Consider the following 23,029-nt stretch of genomic DNA (forward strand, 5'->3'; position numbering starts at 1 on the left):
GAGGAACAAAGGTAGGTAAGCCTTGAAATGTAGTAGTTTAGAACCTGAACACTAAAGTCCTTGAATACATACATTCATGTGTTTGAGGGGAAATTGATCAGTTAAAACTTAGGTGGTTATAATAAATTATAACAATTAGAAAACGAATCGAGTTGGGGATTACAGGTTTGAGATACTGCATATACTTTCAGACTCAGAAGATCTGTTGTTTAATTTTACTGAATTTTTCTCCCTCTTATTTTTATTAATTGTTATAAAGTGTTTCCTCCTGGGTAGGAAAGTAGGCAGAGATATATTTGAAAAGAGAAAAGAATATTATATATATATATGTATATATATACACATATATATATATATATAATTTAATTAAAAAAAACCTATATCCCTTTCCACAAAGTGCCTAAGACACAGGGATAGGAATAGGGATTGTATCTATGATTTTATTGGTATAGGTAACTTTCAAGAGAGGGCCTATGAATATAGGTTAGCACCTTTTTCTGAAAGTTAGAATCTTCGAGAATCCTCTAGAGTAGCAAAATGTGGTCTGAGCACCCTTGCAGGTCTCCAAGACCTTTTCAGAGAATTATTTGTTCCTCATAATAGGCCAAAGGTCAAAACTATTTTCAGAACAATACGTTGTTTCCCTATTAAATGCTATCATTTCCAACTACATATTTGTATGAGGCTACAATTTTTTTCATATACTTTAACAAAAACAACATATCACAACAGATTGAATACAAAAGAAGATATGAGAATCAAGCTACTTTCTTTCAAAACAGACATTAAAGAGATTTATGAAAATATGCAAAACTATGTTATTCTCACTAAATTTTTTTATTTTGGAAAATGATTATTTTCATAAAAATGTAATTTATATTAACATCATGGGTTTAATTTTACTCTTTTAGTATAGGAAATATTGATGGATATAATCTATATAAACAAAAACTATTTGGAATCCTCAGTAATTTTAAGTGTGTAAAGAATTCCTGAGACCAAAAATTTTGAAAACCATAGGCCTAAGGCATTGAGAGTAAGTGACTTGCCCAGGGTTATATAGTCACTATGTATCAGAGGTTTAATTTAAACCAAGTTCTTCCAGCTTTCAGGCTGTCTCTTAATCCACTATGCAATACTGCCTTTCTTTATTTAATTGAATTATGTATGATATAAATGAATCACAGAAACTATAATAAAACTGACATTTTAATATTGATCAATACAGTTCCTTTCTATGAAAAAAAATAATGAAATTATTAGATTTGCCGATCTTTGAAATGCTAAATACTCTTAGGCCAATGGTCTAAAGGAAAGGAGTCTAGCTATGTGTAGATTTCTGTTGAAGGCTGAAAACACAAATAGCAAGACATTTTTCATTATCTCTCTTATTTTCTCATTGCTAGCCTAAAAATATATATTCTGCATTAAATAATTCCCTAATCTTGAGTCTATCACATACTTAATAACCTATAAACAGAGCATTTTCTAAAATTGATATTTTAGAAGAAATAAATATAGCAGTGGAATACATTGTTTCAGATACACCTGGCTCTTTTTCCCATTAGAAACTAAGTTTTTCTATGAAGACTTTAAATTATAATCCCACATTTAAAAGTTTGTGTTATTCTAAAGTGAAATCAACCAGCAAATTACTTTGAACTTTTCAAGCTAATACGTTTACTTGTTCCATTCAATTTTAGTTTGAATTCCTTGGATTCTATCATTTAAGTTAAAAATTCTTAGAGCAAAGAGATTTTGTCTTAACGCCTTTTTTTACACTTATGAAGACACAAATGATAAAGACTTACAACAGTGAGATCAGATAAAATCATCACTAACTCAGCAATGAATGAATTTCTTACCAAAACCAAGTGGAAGACTAAGAATCCTGTGTTCAGAATCCAGGCTCAGAATTAGGCTATTAACATGACAAAAATAATTTGTCATTTGAATTTTCTATAAAGACAGCAGCAAAAGAGATAGTGCATCATAGTGAATAGAGAACTACAACTGGAGATGAGAAGAACAGACTTCCTTACCTTCACCCTATTGACTGTGTGACCCTGAGAAAGTTCTCAATGACTCAGATAACTCTTTAAGGCAATAAATTGCAGGGAAGGTACTTAACTGTATTGGAGGATGGACTTTCTTCAGAAGTTTCCTTTGCAGTGAAATCACAGACTCAGATAACTTTTTTCTTTTATCTAACTGCCTAAACTACCCCACCCCCAAGCTAGAAGGTCCACTGAATAGAGGTTTGGGCCTGGAATCAAAGAGACCTGAGTTCAAATTTGACCTCAGACACTTGCTAGCTCTGTAACTCTGGGCAAGTTACCTAACCTTTGTTTGACTTAATCCACTGGAAAAAGGAAACAGCAAACCATTCCAGTATCTGCCAAGAAAACTCCATGGACCATACGGTCCAAGAGTCAGAGACAACTGAACAATAGAAACAAACCTTCCCTCCCCCACAATGCAACCAAGACAATTTTGGTACAATGGTATTACTTTCAATGTCAATTGTTATAAAACAAAACCTGGGGGGAGGAGGGTCAGACTTCCTCATTTTTTGGTAATGTCTAGCAGTGCACTTATTATTTTTGCAATTATACATATTTTTCATTGAGTTGGTTCATTTACGCTTGCAGTCTACTTTTCATCTAATCAAGTTATCCATTTTATTTTCTATGATAAAGAGCTATAATATTGTATTTTTATGATTGATTCTCTCTCTAAAACTAAAAATCTTACTTTATTTGAAGAAAAAAATGAAATCTATGTATAATTACATCGTCATACTAGGGATTAATTCTAATCAAGAGAGCAGAATGATACCAAAAGTCATTTACTGAGTAAAATCTGATGTATATTAAAATTCTCTCTTTTTTGTATATCTAATCTATAAACTCAAGAAATCATCCTCAAACCAGAGGCATTTTGTTGGTAAAATTTAATATTCTGTAGAAAGAAAGATAATGTAGGCATAGTGGACAGTGTAAGAGACTTATGGTCAGGAAAACATGTGTTTAACTGCTACCTCATCCACATATTAGCTGTATGATTCTGGGAAAGTCATTTAAGTTCTCTGAGATTCTGTTTTCTCATTTATGAAATGAGGATGTAATAGCAATTAACACATAGGAATGTTATGAGGATCAAATAAGATTATATGTGTAAAGAACTTTATAAACCATAAAGAGCTATCTGACAGGTAATAATAAGAAGAATGACTAAAATTTTCAGCTAATACTTAGGTAGACACATTTAGCATCATAAGGTTTGGGAAGTATTGCTCTGACAATGATGCTATAAGGTGTATAGGAGGAAGAGTATTATTCTCATCTTTCTGATGATAATGATACTGATGATGATTAGGTGGATAATTAAAACTGGCATTTATAGAATGTTTTAAGTTTTGCAAAACATTTTACATACCATATGTCATTTGCTTTTCACTAATACACTCTGAAGTAAGGATTACAAATGTTACTATTTTCACTTTACAGAAAACTAAAGCCCATTTAATAAAGAATTTAAATGGTTTATGCAGCCTCACACAGTTACTAAGTGTCTAAGACAAACTTTGAACCTCTCATAGTCTTTTTGACTCCAGAGAATTGTAGCACTTTATCCACTACGATAGCTGGGGATCAAAAAAATTGAGTGACTTTCTATCATAACCAGATAGGATATATAGAAATTGAAACTCAAACCCATTTATCTGGACTCTGAGTCCAGTATTCTTTCCATTATTTCATTCCTATTTCTTTTTCCTGAAAGATGACAAAATAATAGGTGGTTAATAAACAAGCAATGCTTTTGACATTCCCTATTTACTCCTCTAGATTCTGTCTTTTTAAACTAGAATTTCTTAAAAATATGTTCTTCACAAATTCATTGTTTCTAGAAAGAACAAACACATCAAGAAATATTATAGCAACTGAAACAGAGGAAATAAAATTCAAACGCAACAGACTTATGAGCATCTAATGAAAGAAACAGGTCTTTGGAAAACTCTCCTTTTGAATTCTTCACCAATATTTTTCAAGAATCCTAATTTTGTATCAACTATCAATGAGCCTTTACTAAGTGACTACTATGTTGCAGGAATAGGGGATCTGAAAGTAAAAAATGAAATATTTCCTGCCTTCAAAAAGTTAATATTCTATTGTCAGAGACAACATATGTATATTTAAGTATATGCAAAATAAATAAAAATTAATTTAGGGGAGGAGTGGCGTAAGTCTTGTGCAGTTTTCTCTTGAGCTGAACTTTGGAGAAATCTAGATATTCAAAGAGGAAAAGATGAAGAGGGAGAGCAGGTATTGACTAAAACCAAATAAGGACACCCAATATTTATCAGGAATATGACTTAGGACTTCAGTTGTTTTCCTCAGATGAAGGATGGTAAAGTGTTAGCTTAAATAATTCTATGTTGTTTGAAAATAGAATGATCCATTATTGTATAGAACTAACAAGTGACATCTCCACTAAGAGGAAAAGACAAGAAATTCACACAGCATTTGTGAAATTCAAGATGTTTATATCCTCTGATAGGAACTAATAATAATCCTGAAGATAAGATAACTTAAAATATTTATCAAGAGAAATGTAATCAACATGTTAATTCATTAATTGGAGAAGACTATTCTTGTTCATTTACATTAAGCTGCATTTGATTACAAGTTTATATCTACATCTGAAATATAAATAATAACAGCATTTTATTAACCCAATAAAAGTTTTCTGCCATTGAAATGCTACCATATTTAGTTATTTAATGTTTTATAATTTTTAATTGTCCTAGGAATTTTAGATTCATAAGTAAATGACATGGGAACTTATCTCTGAACATTTAGTAAACGAACTGACAACTTGGCATATTGACAGTGATTCATGAACAAATGTAAGCTGCTTACCTAGAAAACAAAACAAAACAAAACAAAATAATCTTCAGATCATCCGATAGGCATTTGTGGGAATTGGTAGAGGGTTGTTTGCTTTTGTTATGAAATGGCAAGAACTGAAATGACATATTTATATAATGCCTTACAAAAGGCTTCACGCAAGATTCTCATGTGAAATCCCACAGGTGGTAAAGAAGATATTATTCTTCCGAGCTTACATGTGGAGAAACTGAGGTTCAGGAATTTGAATGATATCACAGGGTTGTGTTTGCTGGTATGGGGAAGTATCAAAATTCACCAACTCTCAGAGTTGGAAAGCACCTCAGAGGTCATCCAGTCTGAATTGTAAAAGCTTATTTATTGATTAAAATTGTGGAGGCCTCATGGTTTTAATTCTACAATTTCCAGTATCTTCCTTGAACAATAAATCAAGAACTCTGGGAACCTCACTACTTTCCTCTGGCAGAGTCCACTGGTAGGGCTTTGTGTTTCCTTGACTCCTTGGGTCATGCGGGTTCCTTTCTTCAGAGTTCTCATCTCTTAAGCCGAGAGGTTCTGCTGCTACCTCTCTATTGTCACAATATCTGGGGGAACCAGGGTCTGCTCTCATATCTTTACCCATTGGTTTATCTCAGGCTCTTTTTGTATCTTTCCCTGAAAATCAAGGTTAAATTTGTCTCCTCTCTTTTATATTATAACTTGACCCAAGCAAATTAATCCCCCAAATAGGAGGATTCAGTCATCAAGTATGGATTTTCATGCCTATGAAAGAGACATAATACAAATCCTTAAGTAGCTTCCTCATTTTCAACCTTGTTAAATTGCCTAAAAGAAGCTTTCTACACTCACTAACTCCATTACCTCACTTTATGATTACTTCTTAAACTGAATCATGCTTCTCAATCTGGCTTCCAACTTTATCATTCAACTGAAACTTGAACCTCTTATTAATTCCCAGATTCAAGTAGCTCCATTTTAATTCTTAAGACATACAAATTCATCTGTTTGACTTTTAAAACCTTTCCCAATCTAGCCTTTTCAGGCTTATTTAATGTCCTTCTTCACTAACTCGGTTAAAAACAAAACAAAACAAAAACAAAAACTAACCTATTCCCCATATGTGACGTTCCAAAATCCCCCTCATCTTACCATAATCTATTAACTTTTTGCTTCTCATTCTGTTTTCTATTACATAACTCTATTCTTCGTCTGCACTGTCACCTCCAGTGTCTTGACCCCTCAGTTCTCTCCCAAGCCATCTCTCCTGAAATAGTCACCCTCTCCTCTTTTCTCCATTTTGACTTGTTGGTGAAGCAATTCAACTATTTTGCCTTCCTCCTTTGAATACCTTGCTCCCTTATCATTTTACTGATTATACCCTGCCAAGCTTCAGCCTTGGATGTCTTCCACCATTCACCACCTTCACTGACACACATGTGGGATTGGATGAAGCAATGAAGGAGGAGAAAATCACAGAACAGTTTGACCTGTGGTGTTGTTAAATCATTTCAGACATGTCTTTATGACCCCATTTGGAATTTTCTTGGCAAAGATACTGGAGTGGTTCACTTTTTCCTTTTCCAGTGCATTTTACAGATGAGAAAACTGAGACAAACATTAAATGACTTGCCCAGGTTCACACAGCTAGTAAGTGTCTATGGGCAGATTTGAACTCAGAAAGGTAAATCTTCCTTACTCCAGGCCCAAAACTATCCATTGTGCCACCTAGCTGTCCCAGTTCTACCTAGATCTGCCACAAATTTACATTATACAACCTTAACTTAGCCCTTCCTGCTGCTGGGTAATCCCTGTATACCTGTTTCATCTCACTTTCTACAGCAGCTATTCTAAATCTTTTCATCCCTCCCCAAACCTCCCATGACACCACATAACTTCTCAGCTAAGAAACTTGCTTCATATTTTACAGAAACAACTGATGCCATTTGCCATGATTTCTCTATTCTCCTTTATTTTACATATTGTATCACTCACATGTCTTTTGCCATTATCTCCTCCTTCTCCCCTGTCTTACATGAGATGGCCTTCCTCCTTACGAAGGCTAACCCTCTACCTACTCAAATGATCCTGTTCCACCCCATCTCCTCCAACAAATTGCCTGTGCACTCATCCTCACTCTTTCATTTATTTTCAATCTCTCCCTGTCTGTTGTCTCATTCCCTATTGCCTACAAACATGACTATGTCTCCTCTATCCTGATGGAAGAAATTAAAAAAAAAAACTTTCACTTAATTCTTCCATCTCTGTTAACTATCAGTGTATAATTTTCCTGCCCTTTGGGGCTAAACTTGAAAAGGCCATTTATAATCATTACCTCTACTTTCTCTCTTTTCACTCTTTGCTCAATCCCTTACAATTCATCTTCTTGACTCATCATTCCACTAAAACTGCTCTCTCTAGTGCTATCAGTGGTTTCTTACTTACCAAATCTATTGGCCTTTTCTCAATTCTCATAGTCCTCAAACTCTCTGAAGGCTTTTAAAAAAATAATTTATGTATTTTTAGTTTTCAACATTCATTTCCATAAGCTTTTGAATTTTAAATTTTCTCCCTCTCCCTCCCCTCCATTTCCCCAAGATGGCATGCAATCTGATGTAGGCTCTACATACACATTCATATTAAACATATTTTCACATTAGTCATGCTGTAAAGAAGAATTAGGACCAATGGGAGAAAACATGAGAAAGAAGAAACAAAACAACAACAACAACAGCAAAAAGAGAGCAAATAATATGCTTCCATCTGCACTGAGAATCCATAGTTCTTTCTCTGGATGCAGACAGCATTTTCCATCATGAGTGTTTTGGAGTTGTCTTAGATCCTTGCATTGCTGAGAAGAGCCAAGTCTTTGAGAGTTAGTCGTCACAAAATGTAGCTGTTACTTTGTACAATGTTCTCCTGGTTCTGCTCACTTCACTCAGCATCAGTTCCTATAAGTTTTTCCAGGTTTTTCTGAAGTCTGCCTGCTCATCATTTATTATGGAACAATAGTATTTCATTACATTCATATACCACAACTTGTTCAGATTTTCCCCAATTGATGGACATCTCCTCAATTTCCAATTCTTGGCCACCACAAAAAGAGCTGCTATAAATATCTTTGTACATGTGGGTCCTTTTCCCATTTGTATAATCTCTTTGGGATACAGACCAAGGAGTGGTATTCCTGGGTTAAAGGGTATGCACATTTTTCTAGGCATATAAATTTGGGCATAGTTCCAAATCATTCTCCAGAATGGTTGGATCAGTTCAAAACTCTACCAACACTGCTTTAGTGTTCCATTTTTCCCACATCTTCTCCAACATTTCTAATTTTCCTATTTTGTCATGTTAGCCAATCTGATAGGTGTGATGTGGTACCTCAGAGTTGTTTTGATTTCCCTTTCTCTAATAAATCCTAATTTAGAACATTTTTTCATATAGCTATAGATAGCTTTAATTTCTTCATCTGAAAACTGCCTGTTCATATCATTTAACCGTTTATCAATTGGGAAATGTCTTATATTATAAATTTGACTCAGTTCTCTATATATTTTAGAAATGAGGCCTTTATCAGAGACACTGGCTATAAAAATTGTTTCCCAGGTTTCTGCTTCCCTTCTAGTCTTGGTTGCACGGGCTTTGTTTGTGCCAAAGCCTTTTCAATTTAATGTAATCAAAACCATCCATTTTTCATTTCATAATGTTCTCTATCTCTTGTTTGGACATAAATTCTTCCCTTCTCTATAGATCTGACAGGGAAACTATTCCTTGATCTTCTAGTTTGTTTATAGTAACAGCCTTTATGTAACCCTAAATCACGTAGGGTATAGGATGTTGGTCTATCCTTAGTTTCTGCCATACTATTTGCCAATTTTCCCAGCACTTTTTGTTAAATAATGAGTTCTTATTCCAGAAGCAAGAGTCTTTGGATTTATCAAACAATAGATTACTATAGTCATTGACTATTGTGTCTTGCATACCTAACTATTCCACTGATCCACCACTCTATTTCTTAGCCAGTACCAAGTAGTTTTGATGATTGCTGCTTTATAATACAATTTAATATCTGGTACAGCTAGGTCACCTTCCCTTGTGTTTCTTTTCATTAATTCACATGAAATTCTGGACCTTTCATTCTTCCAGATGAATTTTGTTATTATTTTGTCTAGCTCTATAAAATACTTTTTGGTTGTTTGATTTGTATGACACTGAATAAGTAAATTAATTTAGGTAGAATTGTTATTTTTATTATATTAGCTTGGCCTACACATGAGCAACTGATATTTTTCCAATTATTTAGATCTGACTTTATTTGTGTGAAAAATGTTTTGTAATTATGTTCATATAGTTCCTGGTTTTGTTTTGGCAGGTAGACTCCCAAAGATTTTATAATGTCTGCAGTAACTTTAAATGGAATCTCACTTTATATTTCTTGCTGTTGGGCTTTGTTAGTAATATATAGAAATGTGAATGGTTTATGTGAGTTTATTTTATATCCTGCACCTTGCTAAATTTGTTCATCATTTCAAGTAATTTTTTACTTGATTCTCCAGGGTTCTCTAAACATACCATCATATCATCTGCAAAGAGTGATAGCTTTGTTTCTTCTTTCCCTGTTCTAATTCCTTCAGTTTCTTTTTCTTCTCTTATTGCTAAAGCTAACATTTCTAGTACAATATTGAATAACAGTGGTGATAATGGGCATCTTTGTTTCACCCCTGATCTTATTGGAAATGCTTCTAGTTTATCCCCGTTACATATAATGCTTGCTGATGGTTTTAGATAGATGCTTCCTATTATTTTAAGGAAGACTCCATTTATTCCTATGCTTTCTAGTGTTTTTTAATAGGAATGAGTGTTGTATTTTGTCAAAAGCTTTTTCTGCATATATTGAAATAATAATATGATTTCTGTTTATATCATGTCTTATTGATATTGTCAGTTATGCTGATAGTTTTCTTAATATTGAACCAACCCTCATTGCTGGTATAAATCCTACCTGGTCATAGTGTATTATCCTCAAGATAAGTTACTGTAATCTCTTTGCTATTATTTTATTTAAAATTTTTGCATCTATATTCATTAGGGAAATTGGTCTATCATTTTCTTTTTCTGTTTTGACTCTTCTTGGTTTAGGTATCAGCACCTTATTGGTATCATGAAAAGAATTTGGTAGGACTCCTTCTTTGCCTATTTTCCCAAATAGTTTATATACTATTGGAGTTATTGTTTAAATGTTTGATAGAATTTACTTGTAAATCCATCTGGCCCTGTAGAATTTTTCTTAGGGAGTTCATTAATGACTTGTTCAATTTCTTTTTCTGAAATGGGATTAATTATTTGGTTTCCTCTTCCATTAATCTGGGCAATTTATATTTTTGCAAATATTCATCCATGTCACTAAGATTATACAATTTATTGGCATACTGTTGGGTCAAACAGCTCCTAATTATTGTTTTTATTTCCTTTTCATTGGTGGTGAATTTACCTTTTTCATTTTTGATACTGGTAATTTGGTTTTCTTTTTTTAAAAAAATCAAATTAACCAAAGGCTTATCTATTTTATTGTTTTTTTAAATAAAACCAGATATTAATTTTATTTATTAGTTCAATAGTTTTCTTAAGTTCAATTTTATTACTCTATCCTTTGGTTTTTAGAATTTCTAATTTGATATTTAATTAGAGATTTTTAATTTGTTCTTTTTCTAGTTTTTTTTAGTTGTGTGCCCAATTCATTGATCTCATCTTTTTCTATTTTATTCATGTAAGCATTTAGAGATATAAAACTTCCCCTAAGAACTGTTTTTGCTGCATCCTATAAGTTTTGGTATGTTGTCTCATTATTGTCATAGCTTTATAAATTCCAAATTCAACAGGTGTCAGAACGTATTTTTGTTCATATCTTTGTCATCAGACCAAGTGTAAAGGCATCCATGATCTCAAAATTTCTTAGAAAGAAAAAAAAAACACACAGAACACACACAGTTATCTCACAGTAAAGCAGTTCAGGCATTAAATAGATTCCTTAGAGGCTTGTGGAAATATCTTCATCCATTCTTATAGCCCCAGGCATATGTGAAGTGGAATCAGCTAATAGGACACAGCTCTCATTTCAAGTGACTCCTCCCTTGCTGCAAAGGGGTTTTATACCTCCCTGGAGGCTTGGGTGGAAAAATACCAGAAGATCCTATATTATCTTGATTTGGTTTCTTAATTATCCTCTTATCTCTTGGGATAGATCTGTGGAATTTACTTTGGGGTAAGGTGGGGATGTTGGTGAAACTTAGGTTATTTGAGATTTCATTTTTTTGGAGAGACCTGTAGGACCCCAGGATGAGTGGTGTAGGCCTCGTGTTTCCTGACAGCATCACTGTTTATGGAATTAAGACTAAACTGCTGTTCTCTATACTGTAGACATCTTTGCCTTAGATGGTCATTATGAAAGAGACCATCTAGTTAAATTTAGTGCTTTATCTGTCTTTAGTGCTTACCGTGAACTAGTCTGAAATAGTACTGAACTAGGCATGGAGGATACAAAGTCAATAACAAAATTAACAAACTAAAACAAAAACAATTCCAGCCTGGCACATAGTAAGTGAGGACCTCAGGTCCTATTGGGGAAAGCAACATCTCTGTAGGTACTTAATAAATGTTTGTTAATTGATCTATTGATTGATAATGCAGGTTCAGTAATTGTTAGTTTTGATTTAATTTGAAAGCTATCACTTATTTTCTAAGACTTTTCATTAAGGGAAGTTCTGTTACAATAGATGAGAGTTATATGTTGGTACATTGATTAAAGACTATATTGGTTTGTGTACTAATTTATTTGTTTATCTAACTTTCAAAAGTGAAGCCAAATAATTAATATGTCAACTGTAACTATGGGCTCATTAAGTGTAATAAGAGGAGGAAAAGGATTATTACTGTGTTTAGTGTGAAGAATTTAAGCAAAGTTTAGGATAAATTTTGTGGCAGAAATTTGCTTAGTTTTACTCATTAATTTATATCTAATATCTGGTGTTACCCAGATTAAATATTTATCAATTGAATTTCTAGATGTATAACAATTTCTGGAGTCAAAGTCACTTGGATTCGTGCTGTGTCTTTATAAATAGGCCACGTGGGCTGTTGTTCTGGTCACAGAGAAGAGGCATTATGGGTCAATAGGTTGAACACTTGAAATGAGAAGCTCTGCATCTGAATCCTTCCTTCCTCTCTGTCTCTGTCTCTGTCTCTTCCTCTCCCTCTCCCTCTCTTTCTCCTTGGTTCTTGACACGGTCATTAAGTCTGGCTTAATAAATTCCTGTTGGATGTTTGAGTCCTGACTGTGACATCAAGAAGTTCTTTCACATCATGCAAAAGGTTTTGCAAAATTTAAAGTCAAGTAACCTCTCAGAGCCCCAGCTAACTCTCTAAGATTTAAAATGAAGAACAATTAGCATTCTTCATTGGTCAAGGGAGCCTCCTTATCTAAATTCCCTGCAACAATAAAATCATAGGTCCTGACAAAAACAATGAAAAAGTGTATTATGGGGTTGGGGATTGGGAGGACAGCAGCAGGGACAGGGTAATTCAAGCACTTTAGCCTAGAAATGTAATGACCAAATTATCTAAAAGTTTAGGGAGTAATTTGAAATAGGCAGTTTGATAAGATTGAAAGAAAATTCATTTTGAGTCAAGAAAAATCTTTTATTTTACATTTGACACTTAGTAGCAGTGCATAGGGGCAGATAGATGGTACAATAGATTGAATTAAGTACTGGGCCTGGAGTCAAGAAGACTCATGTTCCTGAGTTCCAATTTGACCTCAGATACTTAGTAGCTGTTTGTCTCAGTTTCCTCATCTGTAAAATGAGCTGGAGAAGGAAATGGTGAACCACTTTAGTATCTTTGCCAAGAAAACCCAAATTGGGTCACAAAGAGTCAAACAGGACTGAAAAGATTGAACAAAAATAGGCTGTGCAACCCTGGGCAAGTAACTCAAACTCCTTAAGCCTTATTTTTCTCATCTGGAAAATGGTAATAATAATCCCTGTAGTACCTCTCAAACAGTGCTATTGCAAAGGTAAGATGAGATACTATACATGAAGCACATTATAAACCTTAGAAGCCTTCCAGTTGAGATGGCTACTTGGATGGGGGAGACATACTGCCCAGATCCCACATACCTAGTCAAGCAAAAACCTGAATTCTTCCCCAGACCTAATCTCAGTCAAGAAATATATTTTTGGTAGCTAGGTGATACAATGGATACAGTTCTGGGCTTCTAGTCAGGAAGCCTTAAGTTTAAATCCAGCCTCAAATCTTTACTAGCTGTTTGACCCTACAAAAGTCACTTAACCATTGTCCACCTCAGTTTACTTATCTGTTAAATGTGAATAATTATAGCACCTCCCTACCATACCTGTTCTGAGAATAAAGTGGATCAGTGCTTGTAAGCACTTTGCAAACTTTAAATTGCTAGATAAATGCTAGTTCTCATCATCATCATCATCACCATTAAAGTTGGTATGATAAGTAAATCAAAATGGATACCAAGTAGTGTAAGAAATTATTGTAGATCTAGTGATGCCCCAAAATCGAGCCAAGGAGAAATTCTGTGATGATGACAGATAGAGACTAAAAGAAAATAATACATTTACCACACAAAAACTGCCAAATGAAGAACTGAAGAAGAAATGAAGCAAGATATTAAAAAAAGTGAAATAGAAGCTCTTCAAGATAGAACTGGAATAATAATAAATAGCTCAGAAGTGAAAGTAATGAATTTTACCCAAGGAGTGGACTCCCTGAAAGCCAAGGTAGACAGAAACTAATGAATCTGTGAGAAATCAAGAAATATTAGCACAATATCAACTGTTTGAAAATGATAGAAGCAAATGTAAGACATTTGATATCCAAAACAACTTGCATGGAAAATTGACCAAGGATAAATAAAATTAACTGGACTTCCTGAAAACATGATTAAAAAGCAAAAGTCTGAACACTGTATTTCAAGAAATCATATATGAAAACTGCTTGAATCTATAAGAAACAGTAGGAAAAGTGAAGCTAAAAAGAATAGACTGATCACCTTCTGAAAGAACATCATAAGGACTAGTGTCAGGCATGATCAAATACCAGAGCTACTCATCAAAGAATAATTAAAGCAAACATTCAAAAAGAAAGAATTAAGTTACCAGGGAACTACACTTGATGTCACATAAGACAATAGATTCTACCATAGATAAGACAAAATGTTAGAACATAATATTCTAAAAGGCAAATAAATATAAGTTAACAATCAGGAATAAGTTATCCTTCAAAGCTGAGGTGAAGGTGAAGAGAATGGACCTTTTATTTAATAGAGGACCTGTTAGCATTTCTGTTGAAAACAGTGGAGCTGAATAATAACTTTGAAATACAAATAAAAGAAAAAAGATACCTGTAGAAGTAACATGATTTTCATAATTGGAAGGGGCCATATGATATATTGCTGACATTCTAGTAGGAGAAGAAACGTGTTCCTTCATACTGAAATCTTTATAGACAAAAAAGGAAGAAGAGGAGGAGGAGGAGGAGGAGGAAGAGGGAAACCAGAATGGAGTAAATTGGTTCAATTTTTAGTGTTTTAAGAGAAAAAATAGAAGATTGGAGGAAAAAGAAATACAGTAGTATTGAAAGGAGAAATAAAGGAGTGAAGCTTCTATTGCTTTTAAATTGGAGCATGTGAGAAGGAAAGTATAAAATGTAGAGAAAGAAAATGTGGAAAATAGCATTGTCCAAAAGAAGAAAAAGGAAGGAAGGAAGGGAGAAAAATAAAAAAAAGAAAGAGAAAGAAAGAAAGAAAGAAAAAAGAAAAGATGCTTCAAACTGTACTGAGTCCATCAGCTCTCTATCTGGAGGTCAGTAGCATGTTTCATCATGAGTTATTTGGAATTGTGATTTACCATTGTGTTAATCAGAGTTTATGTCTTTCAAAGTTGATAATATTCACAATATTGTTGTTATTATATAATTATATAATTGTTGTTCTGGTTCTGCTCAATTCACTTTGTATGATTTCATATGTCTACCTAGGTTATTTTTTTTCTGAAATATCACTTTCGTATGCCATAGTCATCCATTCCACAATTGATGGGCATCTCTTTAGTTTCCATTCATTGCCACCAAAAATAACTGAATACACACACATATAATTGATATTGATAGCTAGATCTCTCTCTCTCTTTTCCCTTCTCTCCAAATAGATCCTTTCTCTACTTCTTTGACCTCTGGGGAACAAACAGTAGCAATATCACTGGGTCAAAGGTTATGCACAGTTTAATAACTTTTGGGGCATAGTTCCAAATTGTTTTCCAGAATGGTTGGACCAGTTCACAGCTCCACCAATGCTGCATTAAATTACCTATTTTCTCACAGTCCCTCTGGTATCTATGATTTTCCTTTTTCGTCAACTTAATCTAATGGATGTAAGTGCAAGTTGGTACTTTAGGGTTGTTTTAATTTACACTTTTCTAAATTTTTAATGCTTTAGAGTATTTTTTTTAATATGGCTAGTGATAGGCTTTGATTTCTTCTGCTGAAAATTGCCTGTTCATATCTTTTGACTATTTATCAATTGAGGAATAGTTCTTATTCTTATAAACTTGACTCAGTTCCCTGTATCTTAGAAATAAAGCTTTTGTAAGAGAAGCTTACTGCAAAGATTTTTTCATTCTTTTCTGCTTCTCTTCTAATTTTAGTTGCGTTGGTTTTGTTTGTGCAAAAACATTTTAATTTTATGTATTCAAAATTGGTCATTTAACTTCCTGTGTACCTTTCTATTATTTGTTTGGTCTTGAACTCTCACTCTATTCATAAATCTGACAGATAATTTATGATATCCCTTAGAAATATGCATTTTTATATATGGACGCTGAGTGCATTAATTTTGCTTGACTCTCCTTATTACAAGTTATAAATTTCCCTCGCATCCCTCCACCTTCTTGGCTTTTAGTTGGAAGTGTTTTAGGCAGAGGAAACAGGAGATTACAAAAGAGGGTCATAGAAATGTTTTTATTTTATTTTTTAATGCACAGAAGAGAAGAAAAGGAAGGACAGATAAATAGTATCATTTTGAATATAATATGTGGATTTTATTGTATGCATTTTTAAAAAGTAAGCAGTATGAAATACAAATTCATAGTTAATCTTTTTTGTGTCCTGTGGGCTCATTTTTCTGGTTTTTAAGTTTAAGAAAAAATTAATTTAAAAAACAAACCTTTAAGTGCTGTATAAATGTCAATTATTATTTTATTAGAAATCTTAAAATAAAACTTTTCAAAAGCAAAGTCAAAGGTAATTAGATAACTTAAGCATGAGGGAATTTATAGATGTAATGACATTAGGCCATGCATATCCCATTCGAAGTCTTATTTATTTGCTTAATTGTTTTCTTCCTTTTCAGCACCTTGTGGATATAATGTAACCTCTCAAAATGGCACAGTTTATTCCCCAGGATTTCCAGATGAATATCCAATTTTAAAGGACTGCATATGGCTTATTACTGTTCCTCAGGGACATGGAGTTTACATCAACTTCACCTTGTTACAGACTGAAGCAGTGAATGATTACATTGCAGTCTGGTATGTGATCTTAAAAAAATCACTAATCTGGGTAATTTGACTTTGACTTTCACTGTCTGTAACTACATATTGTGTAGTGAAGTGTGGCTTTACTAGAACCTCGGTGGTTAAGCATAAAGTTGAAAATAAATTTAGAAAATTTGTCCCCAGTGAAATGCTGAATAAAACACATGTATTAAACTTGACCATAGCTATGCAATTAGAAACATCCTGTATAAGTTTTTAATTAACCCATCTATCAAATTTTTGGGGGGGGAAATAAGGTATGTCAGTATACAAATGATTTGTTATTTAAAGCTATATTGTGAACATAATGATTTTTTTATGATGATGGAAAACTTGTAGTAATCCTTTGCCTTTATAAGAAATTATTATTATAAATGTTGCATTAAAAATTATGTGCTGTTGAATAAACACATAAGATGGAAAACTAAACCCAGCCCACACAAGCTCAGAATAATTATAATCATGGTCAATGTTTAAGTAAAAGATCAAATTCACACACAAATATATCCTTTTATCCTGAGCATCTTCTGTGACTTAAATTTTTAAATCTTTTTTTGGTTGTTTTTCATTTGAGTTTTTACTTTAACACCTCTACTAATCAGAACCAAGGAATTTTGGCATTTAGTAGTATGATAAATATGAAAATTAGAAGAATAAGCTTCTTTTGTCAATTTCTTAATGCATAATAATATTAATGCTTCAACCTATGGTTTAAGGAGAATTTTCTGAATTCCTTGAGCTAAGTGAACTCAACAGTTTGCCTTTTACGGTAACCTTGCGTATCTGTCAACCCAAATTTTAGTTAAAAAAAAAAGGAACAACAGTATTTACTATAAATTGTATAATGGGAAAATTGATAGACTAAGATCCTGGTGACCTGAATTTTAATACAGTATTTGCTACTAATCAACTCTCTAATTTTAAACAAGTCACTTAACCTCCCCTTGCAGGGGTGGGGAACCTTTGACTAAATCCAAACTTCACAGAACAAATCCCCTTAATAAAAGGCTGTGTTCTATAAAACTTGGACTCAGTCAAAAGGCTGCACCTAAGAACCTAGAAGGCCACATGTTGTCTTGAGGCAGCAGGTTCCTTACCTCTGTCCCCTTGCCTTAGTTTCTATATCTGTCTAATGGTTATAATTGATTCTGTAGTTTTTAACTTTTAGGTTTTTTTAAGGATCAAATAAGAAATTATATTTGAAAATATTTTGAAAACTACAATGCTCTTGATAGACATTTTAAGGTATCATTTTGTACCTAGTTATAGGCTAGATAATTGGAAGATAATGGAATTCTGAGTCACAGTCTTACCATCAGTGTGACCTTGAGCATCCACTTAAACTTTTTGGCTCTCAGTTTCTTCAACTGTAAAATGAAAAGGTTAACCAGATGGCCTGGTAATTCTAGTTCTGGGATTCAAGGAAGGGAATCTCCCTTAAACTTCAATTACAATTGGAATGTATAATGTTTTAAGTACATTATTAAATTAGATCAGGGGTTCTTAACCTTTTTTTCTGTCATAGACCCCTCTGACAATCTGGTGAAGCATATGGACCCCTACTCATAATAATTTCAAAATAATTACAGAAAATGCTAATTTTCAGTTAGAGGTTATTTAAATAAAGATGTGATTTTTTTTTTCATCTGATCTTAGTTCATGGGTTCTCTGAAATCTATCCATGTACCCTTTAGGGGTTGGTGGATCCCAGGTTAAGAACACTAATATCACATGCTCACACTGTGGTAGTAGGTATGGAAGACTTTATCACCATCCTTATCTTATGGATGAAGAAAATGTGCTTCAGAAAGATTGACTTGCCTAGATTGTCGGAGGCAAAATTTTAAAGTGACTTTCCTGATTTCAGTTTATAATTCTCTCTCTCAAGATCTAAAAGACATTTTAAATTTCATGTAGTACAACCCCCAAATTTTACAGATGGAGAAATTGAGTTTCAAAATGATCAAGTGACATATTCAAAGTCAATAGTGGACTTGGCACATAAAGCTATTTTCTCTTCATCAGTGTCCCAGAGTATGCACAAGGAATAAAGGAATAAACTATGTGCAACAGTAAAGGAAGAAAATATCCTTGAACCTGATTTTACTGGAAGCTTAAATGGGTACTGATTCCTTCAAGTGCCTGGATTGACCCTGACGGATGAAGACAAGCATCAGAGACACATATTGATTTAGTTCTTATTCAGCCTGGGTCTAATTCAGAGAGGTCACAAAAGCCGTTGATGCTTTTTTGGCTCTTACTTAAATGGCACTTTACTGTGCTGGTTTCATTTGCTTGCTAGAGGAAAATGCTCATTTATTATGAATCTTTAGAGAGAATAGATTCCATCTTCTCTGAAACATGGGACCACCATTTGACACAATTCCATAATCTTCTGAGAACCATGGAAAATCCTAGCTAAGGGTGAAATAATAAGTAATTTTAGAGTGGGCATTTATATCATTCAGAAATTGTTACCATGCAGAGAGTCATACAACTGGAAGTAATTTCAAAGGTTCTCTAATCCAATCACTCATTTTATAGAAGTAGATTAAAAATGTTCAGTAGTGGAAATATCTGTAGTTAGGTGACACAGTGGATAAAGCACCAAGCCTGAAGTCAGAAAGATTCATCTTCTTGAGTTCAAATCTGGCCTCAGACATTTACTAGCTGTGTGACCCTGGGCGAGTCATTTAACCCTGTTTGCCTCAGTTTCCTCATCTGTAAAATGAACTAGAGAAGGAAATGGCAAACCTCTCCAGTATCTTTGCCAAGAAAACCCCAAATGGGGTCATGCAGAGTTGGACATGATTGAAACAACTGAACAACAAGTAGAAAGATGTCTGGAGTACTCTGTAGTCAGGATCCCTCAGTTCAGATCCTGGCTTTGCTATTAACCAGCTGTACGATGTTGAACAAGTCATTTCCTTTTTATGTGCCTGCCCTTCTTTGGTAAAAAAAAACAATAAAGGATTTGACTTAGATGATCTTTAACATTCATCCCAGCTCTAAATCTTATGATGCCATTATTGTGTAAAGAGGAAGAAACAACAGCAACAATCAAAAAGAATTCAGTTTTCAGAAATAAACAGTAATGAAATTGAAAGAACTAGACTTAAAATCAAAATACCTGACATTGAATCCTATTCTATCTCTGCCCTTAATCAGCCATGTAATCACATGAAAATTTCTTAGTTTGCACATCTCTGTAACAAAGATTATGATGCATGTACTCCTTACCTTAAAGAATTAGAAGTAAAGTACTTTGTGTAACATAAAAAATAACAGTTTGAATGAATACTAGTGATTTTCAAAAGTATGATTAAGTTTATCCATTAAAATGTGAAGTTCTCTACTTCAGAAAGAAAACTCATAGATTACTTTTCAATCACTGATATAAATGTGACCTTGTTGTATAATTTCTCTGAAAATCTCAACTTTGAAATGAAGAGAATCATCTCCATTGGCTTTTTAACTTTGAATACCAATAATATAACCAGTCCTGTGATTATAATGATTAGCTTACTTTTACAAAGATGAAATTCTCTGTCAAGCAAAAATTGATTGTTAATTTAAATGATAATTTAATAGCTTTTCATGCCAGAACTGCTCTTTTTCCCCCTTTTCCCCAGGGATGGTCCTGATCAGAATTCACCTCAGCTTGGCATTTTCAGTGGTAATACTGCCCTTGAGACAGCTTACAGCTCCACCAATCAAGTGCTCCTCAAGTTTCACAGTGACTTTTCAAATGGAGGCTTTTTTGTCCTCAATTTCCATGGTTAGTTTATTTTCACCAACTCTTGTAACTCAGAAAGTGCTTGTCTTCTTTTGCCAATCTTCCTCCAAATTCACCATTACTAATCTTTAAACTGAATACACATTTAAGGTTCTTAGGATGAGATATGTGAACTCATGCTATCTACTTTTGGCAATAACCCTGCAGCTATATCCTACCCAGTACTTTTTTTTTTAAATTTTAAGGATTTGTTGTTCATGGAGTAATGGACCTGAGCTTTAATGCTGTATCTGTTACTAATCAGCTATGTCATCTTGGATGTATTGTTTAACTTCTCCTTGGCAGAGTTTCTATAATATCTGTTCATTCCATATTTTGGACCTGAATAGCATTTTCAAAGGGTAATATGGACAGATGTTTCTTTTTGATTAAGAGAAACAAGTAATGTGTCAAGGAACGTATTAAAAATATTAATCAAGCCTGAACCCTTGGAAAGACCACTGGATTTGGAATCAAAACATGAAACAAGTTTCAAATCCTTGCTATGTTGCTTAATGCTTAAGTAATTTTGGACAAATAATTTTAATTCTTTGGACTCCCTGTCTTTTAAAAAATGAGAAAGCAAGACCTGATGCTGTCTAAGATCCCCTTTTCTCTAAATCCTGTGAGTTTAAAATAATAATAAACATAAGACACCTTCAAGTTTAGCACCTTTGACTCTTTGCCATATAAATATTATATGTACGTGTATATCAATCAGTAAACAAATAATAAGTACTTACTATGTGGTAGGCACTGTACTAAGCTTTGGAGATACAAAGAAAGGCAGAAGACAGTTCCTGCTCTCAAGAAGCTCATAATCTAAGGGGGGGGGGAGAAAATGTGCAAACAACTATGTATAAATAAACTATATACAGATAAATTGGAGATAATCAACAGAACGAAAGCACTGGAACTAAGGAGAATCAAGAAAAGCTTTCTGTAGAAGATAATATTTTAGCTGGGTCCTTAGGGAAGCCAAGAGGCAGAGATATGGAGGTAGTCCATCAGAAGATGGACTGGAGTGGGGAGAGACTAGTAGTAGGGAGCATGGACAGGCAATGTAAACATATATGCATACACAGATTCTTAATAATAAATATAATATAAGATTTTGAATCTAATGCCATTACATGTTTTAAAAGCTTGTTTTGTGGTATAAGATGAAACACCTTATCAGAATCAAGACATATGATTTATACAAGCCTCTTCCCTTTCCATGGACCTATGTTCTATCATAGAGGTAAATATATGATATCTCAATAGTATTAGGCCTTTCTGTGACTTTCTGTTTAATGATTTCTTGTATTATACTCCATTCTCATGTAATCATCGAGTCAAAGAAACACAGAATGCTAAGCCCAATGTGTGCCTTAGAATCCAATTCCCTCATTTTATAAATAGGGAAACTAAGCACTAGGGAAGTTGTGAAATTGCTAAGCTCAAACAGCATATTCTTAATAAAATGAATAACAGTGTTCTTAATCTGGCTGTAACAAGAGCATGTTATATGGGAACTTTTATTCACTGGACTCTGGGGATGCCTGAACACGAAAGGCAGATGGCTAAGCCTAGAAGCAAGAGGGGCTTACAGCTGTCTGAAATAGTTTGTCACCAAAACATTCTCTTGAAGTTGGTGATCATTTTGACATGTCACTAGAAGATCATACCCCTCCGTGTTGGTGGCAGAATGTATTAAGTGCAGAGTTACAGAGTAAAGAATATATGGAGAATAGAATATAGATGAAGAATCAGTGTTGTGAGTGGAATGGTTGAGTTGAGTCAGAAGGTATCATTGTGAGAGGGTTAGTGGTAAGGAGTTAGGAGGAGCTTCTCATGGGACATCTAAGTGGCACAGTGTATAGACAGTGCCTACTCTCAAGAAGCTGACAGCCTAATGGGGAAAAATGTGCAAACAACAATGTATGAATAAGCTATATACAGTATAAATTGGAGATAATCAATAGAAGGAAGGCACTAGAATTAAGGAGGATAAAGAAAGGCTTCTTGTAAAAGACAAGATTTTAGCCTCTTGCAGTCAGGAAGAGTCATCTTCTTGAGTTCAAATCCATCCTCAGACACTTATGAGCTGTATGACCCTGAGCAAGTCATTAAGTACATATGAGTCAGTTCTTCATCTACAAAATGAGCTGGAAAAGGAATTGGCAAATCACTCCAGTATATTTCTCAAGGTAACTCCAAATGGGGTCACAAGGAGTTGGATACAGTTAAAACAAATGAACAACAAATCAGAGTGTTAGGGAGTGGGGATCTACACAAAAGAGTGTGTGTGTATGTGTGTGTGTGACTCATTGTGTGTATTTTCTTTCTCTAGTCTTCAATAGAAGGCTTGATCTATACTGACTCTTCTTACCTACCTGTCCCTCTTTACCCCTAGACTTCCAGATGTGCATGGATGGAGCTCATCTATTCCTCCTGAGTTCCAGTATCATCAGGAGAATGAGCATTATAATGTCCAACCTAAGGCTTTGGGTAGGAACAGCTAGTACAGTATCATACTGTCAGGTGGCTACATATAGACAGTAGAAGGAATAGATTATGAGGATCCTAGGGCATTTTTGGTTTTTGTTGCTACTGCTGTTGTTGTTGTTGTTGATATTTGAGCAATACCCAGTAGGAAATTGAAAAAGTCCTATTAAAATGGAGGATGGCAAGTTAGGGAAGCAAGTAGACATTTTGAATTGGAGAAGTGAGAATGGTAATAGAAG

The 23,029-nt window shown here is 33.9% G+C and overlaps 1 protein-coding gene across 1 annotated transcript in view; it reads left to right on the plus strand.

The window, feature by feature from the left end:
• CSMD1 (CUB and Sushi multiple domains 1) overlaps nt 1-23,029 on the plus strand; it is a 2,488,924-nt gene that overhangs the window by 2,200,312 nt on the left and 265,583 nt on the right. Inside the window, exons 43-44 of the mRNA XM_027840340.1 lie at nt 16,342-16,519; nt 20,158-20,303. Of these exons, the coding sequence (XP_027696141.1) occupies nt 16,342-16,519; nt 20,158-20,303 (324 nt within the window). The remainder of the gene's footprint in view (nt 1-16,341; nt 16,520-20,157; nt 20,304-23,029) is intronic.

This window comes from Vombatus ursinus, unplaced genomic scaffold (assembly GCF_900497805.2).
Source record: "Vombatus ursinus unplaced genomic scaffold, bare-nosed wombat genome assembly UNPS02014841.1, whole genome shotgun sequence".
Lineage (NCBI taxonomy): Eukaryota > Metazoa > Chordata > Mammalia > Diprotodontia > Vombatidae > Vombatus > Vombatus ursinus.